General features: G+C 34.0%; 1 protein-coding gene across 3 annotated transcripts in view; it reads right to left on the bottom strand.

The window, feature by feature from the left end:
- Nucleotides 1–863: 863 nt before the first annotated feature.
- The window catches only part of LOC145689654 (nuclear receptor-binding factor 2), a 105,625-nt gene continuing 91,117 nt past the window's right edge, over nt 864–15,371 (bottom strand). For all 3 annotated transcript variants that reach the window (XM_081763844.1, XM_081763846.1, XM_081763848.1), the window contains exon 4: nt 864–1,678. In XM_081763844.1, the coding sequence (XP_081619970.1) occupies nt 1,141–1,678 (538 nt within the window). In that variant the 3' untranslated portion in view covers nt 864–1,140. The remainder of the gene's footprint in view (nt 1,679–15,371) is intronic.

Here is a 15,371-nt window from a genome sequence, read left to right as displayed (position 1 = left end):
CTACTGCCTATCAAATAAATAAAAATAATTACAGTATTGTTACCGTTTTGAAAATTAATAAAACTTTTCTCCCGGCTTATCAGTAGTTTCGTTTACTGTTTGGAAATGGCTGACGTATAGAGAGATCAAGTATCTAGATTAATGAACATTTGTTTCTTTAGATATTAACATCCACATTAGAAAAATAGAAATTACGAAACTAGGTGAGTGATGGAACACGGTAAAGAAAAATATTTCAAAACAAAGGCAATAATTCTGGACACTTTTCTTTTTGTGATGATTCATTGACTTATTTGCATCTTATTTACCTCATACTTCATCCAGGTCTGCAGTGCATATTTCGGAGCTTAGTATAGTTAACCATAGTAGCATAAACAATACAAACCTTTTGTAAATATTCGATTTCTAACCTTTTAACAAGAACTTCCTCACACAACAGCACAACTAAGTTAATTTTTACATTATTATGTTGGAAACATTCCTGTTTATTATTTCATACAATACCAGAATACCATTGATTAATAATGGATGCATGGACGAACACAAGAGTTAAAACCATAATGTGGCGTTTAAAAATGTCATCTACGTTAATCAACAGTAATTTGTATGATTCTTTTCATAACAAAGGAATAGACTACAACGAATTTAACTATTCGTTGTGTCATTTAATGGAACGAATATCGCAAAGCATGGGCAATTAAAAGAATTAACTTGAATTTCATTATGCAGTTAGAAAATTATTATTATTAAATAAGTTTACCCAATAGTATTATGCGGTAACATTATACCATTGAGTAAACTTATCTAGAAGTTATGAGAAGAAACATAAATGCACCAACTCAAGAAAGAAAGAAAAACATTGATTTTAATTGGAGAAATCTGTGTATAATTCTCACAGAAGTAAAATACACACAAGTTCACATCAGAACTGATATTAGAAAAATAAACAATTTAATTTAAATTATAACGTAACTCACAAACAAACTGAAATGCATTGTTTTCAGTTTGAATTAACCTGAATATTGACACTTTGTACTATTTAGTAGCACAAACCATAGCAACAATAAAATAACTTGCAAAAATGAGTCAAGCTTGTTTCATTTTTGATCAGCTATTTGTAGCCAATTCCATTCACTAATATCACTGGGTTTCCTCATGTTTTTTAAATACAGAGAAATCAAAATTTGGCATCTCTAAAGGTGCAAGCGTTGGAAGCTCTCTGTCAGTACTGAACACAACGTCAGGGCTTAATTCACTGCACGGAGAGAATACAAAAGGGGAGGAACCGGAATCAGTAATTACTCTTAAACTTTGTCTTCCACCGCCATCTTCGTGTGGGATTCTTTGTTGTTCCAATTGCGCTTCCAGTTTTTGTACTTTCGCTCGTAGATTATCATTATCTCGAAAACACATTTCTAACTGAGCTGTTAATTGCATCACTAGCGTTTTTAATTGATGGTTGAGAATTTTTAACTCTTCAATCACCACTGAATCGTCTTTAGGCTTCTTGCTGCCTTCAATACATAGTTTCTTCTCACACGAACACTCATTACTCTCTACTACGTTCTGGTCTTCTTTCTCAGTCAACGGAGCCTCACTTTTCATGCTAGCTTCTGTATCACCTTCGATCTCTCTCTTTAACAGTAGCTCTAGCAACGAATCTGCCTCTTCCATGGTTCTGAAAAATAAAAGATACGTCAAAATGAGCAACCTTCAATACATCAGTACTTACACAACACAAAATACTAAAACTGTTCGAGATAGATTCGCGCTATTTTTAACCGACTTCAAAATAGGAGGTTATCAATTCGACCCATTTATATATATGTTGTGTCTATGTTTATGCATAACTTTGATAAAACTGTTTGTTTGAAAGAGTATTCTTTCCTTGTAGTCTCATGTCAACTTGGGTATCTAACGATAGTCTTCAGAGCTAGACCATGAAACTTTTCAATAGCTGACAGTGTTCATTATTTTGTGTATGATCACACACAACTTCGACAAAAGTGCACTAATTTTTCTTTGGTTTTTTTAGGGGGGGGGGGGGGAATATTCTTTTCTTGTGGTCTTGTGTAAACTTCATAAGAATCTAACACATTTTCGGAGCTACAGGATGTCCGTAAAGTTGCACAACCCAAATTTTGGAGCGTTAGAACTTTTGAAAGTGCGAATGAAATGAAACTCTCACTCAGGTAAGGCTTATCTTTGTAGATATTTTTGAAATATAAACCGTGAATTTTGTGGACAAATGGAAATGCTAATGAATAGGCTGGGTAGAAATGTATCGTTCTGAAACAATAATGGTACATTGACACCAAGTGTAGACACCCCACGGCCGTGATAATAGCGTGTCGTATAAACATCTCTTCTCCGGCATTATGACGTAATATGGGAACACTGACTGTACCAGACGATGTAAACATATGTAGATAGCTATCAACTACCCTACATATAGACCATTACAAACAAACAAGAAACTATAAACTCTAATCATTGAGAAAACCGTATCTATCTACGTCTGGCCATGACTTCCTGAAAACTTTTAAGAGCTGACAGTATTAATATCATAATTAACCGACTTCATTGTGTACATGTTCACGCGTAACTTCAACATAGATGTGCCGATTTTAATTATTTGTTTTCAGTTTCGAAGAGTATACATTTTCGCAGGTTCCAATCTTTGTAGGTATTTTTTAAATATAAACCGTGAATCACGAACTGATTACAGTCTTTGGAGTTTACAGACTATGAAACTCCTCAACAGATGGTATTGTTAATATTGTGCCTATGTTTATGTATCATTCCGTAGTGCATACACCAATTAATGTACAGGGTGTTAATGAACAATACCGACAAACTGTAAGAGGTGATTCCTTACATCAAAATAAGAGAAAAAGTTCATATGGACCTGTGGGGAAAAGTGCATGGTTTCAGTGTATGGCTGTCCAAAATCGCGAAAAAGCCAAATTTCAAGAGGCCTATTTCGTTGGAGAAACTGTGATGATGATCCTTATCAGCGTAAAGGAAGTCACGCATACGCAATTCAAAAATGCATATTTCATTAATGTTCAATGGGCGTACAGAGTATTCCATGCAGGGCGAAATTCCCAGACATGGTATCAACCGGATTTTGAGATGTGCTCTGACTTTATGATGGTTCAAAGTAGGCAAACGATAAGCCTTGATAGCAATGAACATGGAATCCTTTGACGCGGTGTCGGAAGTGTTAAGAATCATCAACAACATAGTCTCTCGTACTCTGGAAAACGCATGCTGCAATATTTTCTTTCACGCTTATAAATGAAGAAATCGTGAAATATACCGTGACGCGAAATACATCGCATTACACGTTAATTCAGCGAAAAAAAAAAAAAAAAAGAAAAAGAAAAACTGGAGGAGCTGCCAGTCCCTAACACTTCCGAATGTTCATTGTTGTCAAGGCTTACCTCCTGTCTACTTTGGACCCTCCTTGAAATCAGGGTATATCTGAAAACTCTATGTAGAGCATCTGAGAATTACACCCTGTAGGAAACAGGCTGTACACTTATTGAAAATTAACGAAATATGCACTTTTGGATTGTGCATATTTGGTTTCTTTTACGCTGATAAGGACCACCCATCGAGTTTTTGGAATTCAAAATAGGGCCTGTTGAACTTCGGCTTTTTCGCGATTTTGGACAGCCCTAGCTCTGAAACTACACACTTTTCGCCATAGGTCCATATGAAATTTTTCTCTTATTTTGATGTGAGGAATCATCTCTTACAATTTGTCTGTATAGTTCATTAACACCCTGTATATGGTCACGCATGTTTCATAGGCTGACTTACTTTACAGGAAGTTAGGGTTCTATCTTTAATTAATTCTGGTATCTAACTCTACTAAAGTAACGAAAAAGTAGAAAAATTAAATAAATTTAAAAGAAAAATAACTGATTTCAAAAACACACTACAAAACAGAAAATAATAATAGTAATAAAAAATTGATTAACGTGCCGAGAACAACTAAAAGCAAAAATACAGTAGTTGGTCGTATAATTCAGTGACATGAATATAAAGCTATACGATAAAATAAAGTTTTTCTGTTGTTTGGTTGCAATAGTATTTTACCCCTTGTACCATATACTGGAACCTTCAACTCCAAGTTTCTCTAAAATATAGCTTGAATAACCGTTGTTGTCAAATATCTTTCTGTAAAGTTCGCATCAAGCTATTTTCTTCTGTCTTCAAGTGGTTCAAGTTTAAAATATGTTCTTCAGTCTGATTTGTTACAACAGTAATCTAAACCTAATTTAACACAAAGCATTCTTATAATAACATTTTTGTACCATTTCAATTTTACTTATGAGTGTCTGTGTTGAACTGTTACAAATATTTGACGCGTATTTTAATTTAGATCTAACCAACAGCTTATATAAAAATATATATGAATCTGGTTGGTAGAAAGCAGGCCACTGATTGAACAGATAATCAATCAATCATCATCTTCGCTTCGTTACATATATTCTGTATGTGTGCATTAAAACGTAAGGAACTGTCGAACACTACTCTTAGATCTCTTATAGTATCAACTTTTTGCAATAATAATAATAATAATAATAATAATAATAATAATAATAATAATAATAATAATAATAATAATAATAATAACAATAATAATAATAAATCAACTATTCCCAAACAAATTAATACCTCATAAAATTATCATCGAAATTAATTTTATATTCATGGTTTTCTATAGGTAATACACAATGAATGAATTATTTTCTGCTTTTAATCGCTTTATTATTATTTTCTACTTTCTAGTGTTTTTGTTGAAATCAGTTAATATTGTCTTTTTTTTTAATTATTCTTTTTATAAACAGATGGTTATCAACATAATAGACATTCTGGATGCAAATGCAACTTTTGCCTGATTAATATGGCGTTGGACCACCGTTACCGTCCCGAACTGCTCTGATTCTTCGTGGTATAGAGGTATGGAGACACTATAAGTTATGAATAATTTGCAAGGCAATACTGACTATTCCTCACGCAGAGCAGTACTGTAGTTCCCTCAGCAAGAATGGAAGAGAATATCTGCTCCGGAGTGAGTTCCAGACCTGAACACACGTGTTCAATAATGTTGAGATTTGGAGATTGGACGCGCTAGTGAAGATGGTGTTGTAGTTCATCCCAGTGTTCATGAAATTGCATCAACAGATCCAGTATTGGAGCACTGCCATCCTGGAATATTGCGTCAGTGGCAGGAAAGAACATCTGGACATAGAATGAACTTAGTTATTTAAAATATTCACATAATCACTGAGAGTAATAAGTCCTGTCAAAGTAATCACAGAACGTACGGGATACCAAGAAAATGCTGCAAACAGCATCATAAAATAAACACCATGTTTGATGGAGGAACGAGACAGCTCAGGCTGGAAGCTTTTTTGAATGTTCGCCATATATAAACACGGTCTATTGTTGGAGATAACGGAAAAGACCATTCATTACACCATATTACATATTTTCAATCATCGCCAGTCTACTTTACATGTTCTTAACACCACTTCCTTCGCGCTCAAACGTTCTTGCCTCTGATCAGCTGTTTGGAAATTGCAATCCGACCCAGGATTGTGTCTGACTGTGATTATTGCAATAGGTTGTTCCAGGAGCTGGTTAAGTTTCGCAGTCACTTTTGCCGCACTAGGGCAGTCATCATGGCCCTTGGTGACAAAATTTTCTTCAATGTTCGGCACTCCCTGTTACTAGCCACTGTTCTCTTCTGTCTATCATCACTCTTTGACAATGTTATTTTACTGTGCTTTCTGTATGCCGTTTTTAGCTGTTCCTTGCGACATGCCTAACACACTGGTTACTTTAGACCTTGCGACATACCTAACACACTGGTTACTTTAGACACATTTGCGACAACTGCACACCCACAATTTGACATCTCTGAAACTCACTGAGGCCTTCCTTCCATTTCGCATCATCACAGTCTCCCCATTTCAACACGCGCATTCGTTCTAGCCCGCCTAACATACTACAGATTATCCTCTTAACACACCGTGAACAACGACCACATGCTGCAAACGCATCCTAAGTGTTACCACGTCACATATCTTACGTGTTGCAAATTAGAAGTGTTTCCGTCATTTTGATAACTATCTCTATGACATAAATGCATTTCATTAACATTTGTAAAATTCCAGAAAATATGGAAACCAAACGCGCAGGTTTCATCTACCGCGTTCTGATTATAAGAAACTATTTTTCTGTTGGCTCCAAGCTTATTTCTTTCTTTTGTAGTTCAGTGCTAATTGCTATTGGACAAACTGATGGTTTCTTGAAGATTAGAAAATATAATAATAAATACAAAAGGATAATAATGAAATGATATATGAGCAAAAAATGAGATATGTTTGTTCATCAGAGAATCTGATCAACTTCATACTTTTGCGTTTCAGATGTACATTATTCTAATATTGTTTTACCATTTAATACTGTGGTTTTGTCGATATTAACGTAATTTTATCAGAAAATAAATGATGAAGATATAATCTCTTCTTCTTCAAAGTTTGAGAATGGTGTGAATTTATTCTTTTACACTTGATCGATATTCAAACCTGCAGTATTAACGCTAGATAAACATAGAGGTTTGTACACTTTGTACTAAATGCCAGTTTTATTTACGGACAATAATCATTCGCATACTTATTTAATGGCACATAGTACTAATATGAATAAGAATTCAGTTAACATTAGACAACGTATGAGGAGGAAATATAACAACATAAGTGTGTTATTGAATTAAATACTTGTTACGTGCTGAAGCATAAACTTATTAATGAAATGAACAAAACATTGTTAAAAATTGTAAAGAAAGAAAAAAATTGTAGATTGTTTACAAAATATATAACATCCCTAGTCAAATTACTTTTATATATGAATCGGTGAAAACCATAACGGTGTAAGAAACGTTTTGGTCAAATTTGAGGTAAGTTCACATATGACAATTACACAAAAGAAAGTTCTTGTGGCAGAGAAATCTCAGCAGAATAATATTATCTGCTACATAATTAATTGTTTATATGCAATTTTTAATAATGAATTTATGAGATCAGCCAAATTTAAACTAGTTTTTCTACGAAACAAAATTTATGCACTTATACCATAATGGTTTTCAATTCGAGGTGCATATCAAAAAAGTTCGTGGGTTCTGCCATAGTTCAAAAACTTATTTAGTTATATTAATATAATTCCCTGATTTAACTTTAATCTAATACTTAACTATTGCAAAATTTAAGACTTCTATGTAGGTTTGTTTTTATATATAGGTGTATTCACCTGCAAAAGAAAGCCTTTTTTTGATACTGACCTGAAATAACGGATTTCACCATAAAGGTGCCTAATAAAGATTTTGCCTACGTGTTGTGAAAAAGATATCGATATTCATCGCCGCTGAAGGATGTTTGTGGGAACAATATGCTCGCTAACTGTACTGTGCCGAAAAATGTGCGGCAATTTACAGAGAATTAACTGGAAGCCCAATTAACGCAACTCAGAAAATATTGGTTCTGTTGAGGCCAGAATCCTAGAGAATAGGAGGCTAACCGTTGAGGATATTTATAAAACATTAAAGGATTCTCTCATCGGATCGTGGAAAGAATTTTTAAAGATCCTTGAAGTTATCAAGGTCGGTTTACGATTAGGTCTCTCGGCAGCTGGATAAGAAGAAAATGGTATCTTGGATAAGAAAGCTTTTTGCAGAATAACATCCAAGTTGTTCCTCATCCATTCTGCTCTCAAGAACTATCCCTCAGTGACCTCTGACTGTTTTCAAAATGAAGGGTTCTTTGCGAGACAGATGTTTTTAGTCCACAAGCGCCCTCGAAAGAGTCATTTTCAGTGTCTAAAATATACCCTACAAAAAGACTTCTCAGATGATTTTGATAGTGAGATACAAAGATTGCAATAGCGTGTAGAAGAGAACGGGAATTATGTTGAAAACTGACAGAAATATATAACTTGAAAACTGTACATGATTGCAATTGTATGTAAATGGCACGTTCTCTTGGTACGAATCTCGTATATGACTGAAGAATGAATGTATTCTCTACTTCGTTTCATCAGTAACTGCACACGGCTTATCTTAATATTTCGGATCGAATCGTGGGCTTTCCTCTAAAAGACTAAAGTGGGTCAAAATATAATTTATACGGTAAAACAAGGTTTAAATAAACAAATAAATAAAGTCATTCTAGTCCAACTATTAGAATTTGTATTTTCACTATGCAGAGTCACTAGTAAAACTAATACCAAACCTTACATATTAGATTGTTAACGTCTGAAAGATTCCAACAATTTTAATCAAGTTTCTTTTGTCCAGAAGTATGAATATAGTGTTACTAATCGTATTTTACTTGTCAAGGTTTTCATGTTGTTTACGCAAATTATGCATCATAATAAAATAAAAAAAGTTTTTACGTATTATACGTCTTGCACTTGTTTTTGATTCCTAATATTTCACTCACTTCCTTATGCGAGTATCGTCACAGAAAATAGCCTTATGAATAAAAAATCGAGTATGAATTTACATGTTTTTTTTTTTTTATTTGTTACTTCCTCTATTCCAATGCACGGAACTTTTCTGCAAAACTCTTAAACAACCTCAATCATTCCGATTATTTATCCTAGCTATTTTAATCATAGTAGTCAATCCCTGTTGTGTATTCGTTTCTTACAATTATGAAAATTTTTTTGGTATGAAATATTTTTTGCACTTCTTAATTTGGAACACACTTAAACAAAGTTTGTGTTGGTTCTTACGCTGATTATATATTTTCAACTTTTATCTAGAAATCCTTGATCGAGATTTAATTCTGGCACAGTAGAGCTAATAAAGTACGATTAATACGCTAACTTTTCTACTTGTGAAGATGTTTATGGAGTAACAATATCTTACTGATGGCATGCTTTGAGACGGCCAAATGTTTAGATAGTCCTGAAACTGGGAGATTATAATCCTTTGAGTTTTTTATTCTTGTGACATTTCTTTTGGCCATACCATCATAAGTTTAACTGCAATTGAACTTTACTAAATGTGTACCAGAAGCACTAAGATTGTCCACAGTAGCGTAACTAAGGATGCATGAGCCTTCCTGCGAAAATGTCAAAAGAGCCCCGCTCTTTCCACGTTCATGAAGACGTAAAATGTATATAGCAAGAGAAAATTTGTTTGACTTTGTTATGGATGTTCTGTCTAGTTTCAGCGTTGCCAACTGCAGAACATCATTCCGGAAACTTTTGGTACAAACCGTGTAAAAAGCCAGTCATAAAGAGTCATAAAAAATCGAAAATTTTCACTTTTCCGCCCTCAAAGCCAGTTTTCTATGTGAAAAATATTGAATATTGTCAATTCCTTTCTGTTTATTATTCCAATCTCTATACAATGTGTTCGCGGTAAATTAAACGGCTTTCTAAGCGCTAGTCTGATAATATTAGAAGACTACAGAACAATACTGAGGAAAAAGTGTGTAATAATATGAAATCTAAGAAGTGGATTTTAACCCTTTTCTTGGCAAGAAGAATTGCGTTGCTCAGAAAAAATAATGCATGCGATTTCCGTGTCAAATAGTTGTAAAAGAAGACATAATTGCACATTTTAGTTACATGTTTTATTTAGACAAGGCTGTAACGTAATGTATCCCATAGGATACATTGGCAAGAATAGGTAGTCACAAAGTAACCAAAAATATTTAAAAAAAAACATTATGTTACCCAAAGGATACATTGCCAACATCCTAATACCGTAATCTTCGAAACTTAAATATATCCTCCCCCTCCTTTTGCAGTGTAGATAAGGAAGAAAACTGGTAGACAAAATTAATTGCGCAAATTATGAAAAATTACTCTGTCAGACCCTTCCCAATCTTGGTTGATGAACGACACGTTAGCTAAACACCTACGCATAGATGCCTAGCCTACCAACTATACATGAATTACCGCAATTGCACAAACCTAATGTTCCATTAAAACCAGTATAACAGTAAATCCACCAGACATTCAAGATTCAGCAATGTGGACCCCTCTTCACAGTGGCGTAGGGAAGGGGGGGGCCCGGAGGGGCCGGGCCCCCCCCAAAGAGGTCCGACAATGTACTTTAGTACTTTGATGTATGTAATTTTTTTATATATTTTTATGTTTATATATTTTTTTGTTTGTAATTTTTCTATATGTACCTATAACAGCACTTGGGCCCCCCCCAAACACACCTCCTGGCTACGCTACTGCCTCTTCACATTGCTGTCCGTTAATTACATCATTTCACATAGTAGCTTTCGTACCCTATGAAGTTCTTTTCTAATTTCACCGGTAGTTTAAGTGCTTCCTTAGTCACTTTCCGCAATTTATATGAGAATTTAGGCCACAAAGGGAACAAAATTCACAATACTAAGTAAAAGTTCACACTCATTGCTATAAACCACAAAACAGTAGCATTTTCGAGGAACACAGTCCTCATTATCAGCTGACTTGAGTTTGAAAAAAAAAAAGGTAGGATGAAATGATAAAAGTGGACATTCGATGTAAACAAACCCCTTTACGTCCACGAACACTATGGCGAAGCAACTTAGCATTCTCTCCACGAGCACTATGGGAACATACTTTTTTCTTTTTTTTCTTTCTTCTCTCTCTCTCTCTCTCTCTCTTTTTATTTTTTGGTAAACTTGTAAAGCCTGTTTTTCATTTTTCTAAAGTAAAATTTTTATATCCATTGAGTAAGTCTAAACTGTGGATTTGTTTTAATTGTTATTCCAAATTTTCTTCTAAAGATACTAATCTGTACGCTCTGAGAAAATACATGTTTATCCATCCATTCGCTTTGATGTGAACAGATGAGCTGACTTCTTGTAAATATGGAAGTTTGAGACGCTTGGTTTTCTAAAAATATTAAAATGAAATTTATTTTCCTTTTTAAAATGATAGTCTAAGAAATTGATTATGCTGATCTTCTCGAGTTTCGAAGTGAATTTGAATTTATGCTTATATTATTAAATTTATTTAACAGAATACTCAAGTCCTTATGTTCCCTTACAGAAGTAACATGTCCGCAAACCTTTAGTATTTAAGAGTAGTTTGTTTATTTTACATTAACGTCAATTTCGCAAATTAGTACAGTTCCTCTGTAAACGTATCACCCTACATTTTTATATTCTCATATAGTAGCTTTTGTGACTATAGATAAATCATTAATACGTAACAAAAAACAGTAAAGGTCTTTAGTTTGACTCCAGCCTAACACGTGAATAAGCTACAAATTAAAGGATTAGGAAATTTCTTAGGGTAGAGGGTCTGCGCTCACGGAAATATGACAAAAAATTATGTGACATACATGAAAATTAAATGTTCTAAAACTTGCTAAGAAGATTATCATATTAACATATTAACACAGTATTTAACATATTTAAGATCTTCCTTTTTGAATTATTACATTCATAATAATTCAGGTCTATATTGACAAGTAACGGAAAAAAGAGGGCTTCCTACTGCCAGAGTTCTATTATATTGATGATTTCGTATATCTCCAAGTTGTTTAATTTATTTTCACGCAACCAATTTTGGGTATAAGTGATAAATAGCTTAATGGTATCGAACCAAATATATCTACTATAACTATCGTCGTTAGTTTAACTTATTGACATTTACTAACGAACTAATGTTCCTTTTAGTTCATAATTGATCTTCATAGTAAATTTAATTTTATTAGTAGAAATATAATTAACCAATTATTGTCCAATCTTGAATGTCTGGTGGATTTACTGTTATACTGGTTTTAATGGAACATTAGGTTTGTGCAATTGCGGTAGTTCATGTATAGTTGGTAGGCTAGGCATCTATGCGTAGGTGTTTAGCTAACGTGTCGTTCATCAACCAAGATTGGGAAGGGTCTGACAGAGTAATTTTTCATAATTTGCGCAATTAATTTTGTCTACCAGTTTTCTTCCTTATCTACAATGGTGAATGAATTTCCTTTATTCGATTTCAAACACCAGCAGTTATTATCTTTAGCCATTGTTTAAATCCTCGGACAAATTTTGGCACTTTTTGAAGTTTTCGATTTCGTCGAAATGTTAACTAGTTTCCCACAAATATTTACATTGATTTGAAAAGCAATTTTAGTTTCTATATCTTCGTTAAGGCACACTATCTGTTTCTATAGAAGATATGAAATCTGATAGTGTGACAGACTTACCATATGTGCTTTGTTTGATTATATTCTAAATTAAAAAGCACAAAAAAGGTTTTCATACCAGTGTATAAAAAAAAAAAAAAAAGTTTCAGTACTTTTTCATAATTGTACGAAACCAACACACAATAGGGATTGGCTGCTATGATTAATAATATCGAAGGTACAAAATCGTGATTTTTCTTATAGCCTGTAAATACATTTTTATGACTGTATATGAAATTGTTTAAGAGTTTTGCAAAGAAATTATCTCCACTGGAAGTGAACAAATTAACTATCCTGTACATTCATACTCGATTTATTCTTCATAAGGCTATTTCCTCCGACGATGTTCCCGGAAATGAATGAAATATTGGGAATCAAACAAATACAAGACGCAAAGAACGTTGAAAACATTTCCTTTCCTTTATGTGCCCTAGTTAGTTACTTCGTTGTGGAGTTATTGACAAAATAACATCTACTTCTGCTGGTGACTGCCCAAATTGTCTTTCTCAAAAGATAACTACGTTCCATATGCACTGACATATATTTTACATCAACCTCACAGTCATCTGATTATGTATGTTATTTTGTTCCTTTTGCTTCTCTATAATACTAGACCAACTTGCACACTGACTTTACAAGATTATATCTTATGCATCATATGTTTACATTACCATAATTCAAAATCTAGTTTCGTATAAAAAAAATACTACCTGTTTTATTTTATGTAACACGTTAATAGTTTCGTATCACGTACATTATTTCTGAAATGTTTAGAAGTTCCAAACAATAATTATCACTTTCAGAATATCTAATCTGTTCTTTCAATCTAACATCAACAACAGTAAACTAATTTTTATAACCTGTAAAATGTTTTTTTATGTTATTTCCAGGTTTGGAAGGTACATTAATATCATACATGTTACACAACCTTTTAAAATGATTCATAATTTTTTTATTCACTATACCTACCCTTTATTTTATTATTATTAAAGCACTTTTCATTTAAGAAAGAACAAGAGTATTAGTCAATGATATGTGAGTTTTAGCACTCACTCCAGCGTGATAAATATATTGCTAGCATTAGCCATAATGCCACATATGGTATTCCATTCATAGTTTACTGCGCATGCTAGAATGGATAAAAGAAGATTGCCCATATTGCTAGATTTTCAATTTGATATATTGATCTTCCACCGGGAAATCTAAACCAATCCTAGACAATTCATTTACCATCTACAGCCTCCTGTGACAGCTTCGTGCCAGCCTCCTTCAATGGAAACTTTGATACCGGGCGACACCCAGAATTAATGAGAACCAAACAGAGCATCATCGGTGGTAATGTCATGGAATTTCCTAAGGCAGGTGAATCTCGAAATCGTCACTATAGATTGGAAACATTTTCTCTATACGTGAAATTTAAATTTACTAACACATTCCTGCACATAAACAAGTACCAGAATACTACAAATAACGTAACCTTCGAGGAGAAGGAAGCCATGTAAACACTTATATAAACTACTCATATTTAGAACAACTAAACCAAATGTCACTATGACGTTTCCTACCGAAGAAACGTTATATTTAAAATATGAATCTTACAGCATCTATCAGCAATATGTCACTATTTATACCAGTCAAAAAATGATTCAGATAATATGAGAGTATACTTTAAACTTAACAGTGAATGATGTAAGGACAGTCTGAAATACGACATTACGAACTCATTAATCAGGGAAAAGAAAAAGGTTTTTCGATTACTAAAATTTTAACTCAGTGCTACTGGAAAATCAACCAAACAATAAAACGAAAATAAATAAAAACTCCCAGAAATAAACATCAATCACGTTATTCCAATCGTTTGTAAGTTATTTATATTAGCGATAATGTATACATGTAACGTATTAACATTGTTCTGTCGGATTTCCACGCGGTAGCACCGAATGTTTTTTCTCCATCTTTCGTTTCGAAATATTAAATAAATAAGTAAATGAAAATAATAAAGTAATTGTAATTTATTAGTGAGTGTTTCCTCTTGTATTCTGCAAGTCACAATTGTTACACTTACACAGAGACGTCAATGAAAACAGATGATAAATGAGAACACCAAAAACGGTTATACGGACTTGATTCTATACATCAAAACTGGAAACCACGTTAGTAAAATGGGAAGAAAACACGCCAGGCATTCGGTAGGGATCCGATAAATGAAATGAAAGTACAAAAGGTTGTTGAGTTGATTTTGAGTTTAACGACCCTTTTCAGCAGCGAGGCTATATGAGACGTGGACCTACTGATTAACGTGCAATCCGAACCACATGAGCTCCCGCCGGGAATCGAACCCGGGCCTCCCACGCCAAAGGCAAAAGGTTGTTCAGTTCATTTAAGAACGACAATGGATCAGTCCAGGAAGCCCTACGTACGATACATAACAACAAGGCACTCAAGACGGCTACTGCCGTAGAAGCATTGAACAGCAGTGCGGAAACCATTCGCCAACACCATCAGCTTGAGAAAAAGTAAAACAAAATAGGAAGGTAGGTTCCAACCTTATTGATTGTGGCTCTAAAAGCGACACAAACAAATGTCTGATTTTCTAACTGTTGCTATTTCGTTAGAAGGATCTGTTCCAGAATACTGGCGTGCGATGAGGATATTCTACAGCCCTTTCATAAGTGGTTGGCACCACCCACCAATTCACTCCCAACCAATCAAAACACCTTCACATCAACAGGTTATGCTCTGTGTTTGGTGACGTATTTGGATATAGTACATCGTGAACTGCTGCCACCTGACTACACGACCAATGGAACTGTGTACTCGTATTTGCAGCAATTGGAACGTGTGAAAACCGTAAGAAACTTCTGGCTGAATCGAAGACATGTTATTGTGCTTCAGGACAGAGTTGAGTCACATGTCAACAAGGTCACCTGTGACACGACTATTCACTTGATTGGGAAACGCTAATCATCCCCACATTCCCCGGACATAGGACATTCGAATCATCATTTGTTCTATTTGTTAGACAACCGTTTCGAATTCTTCACGAAATGACCGACTTCTTGGTGCTGATGCGAACTATTCTTGATTTTCCAGGCACTATTGTCAAGAGAAATATCTCAAATATTAGCAGTTTTAAAATGTTTACCAAAATCTTATT

Source organism: Thermobia domestica, chromosome 1, assembly GCF_964235325.1.
Source record: "Thermobia domestica chromosome 1, izTheDome1.hap1.1, whole genome shotgun sequence".
Taxonomy (NCBI): domain Eukaryota; kingdom Metazoa; phylum Arthropoda; class Insecta; order Zygentoma; family Lepismatidae; genus Thermobia; species Thermobia domestica.
This window is presented reverse-complemented; position numbering and strand designations above follow the sequence as displayed.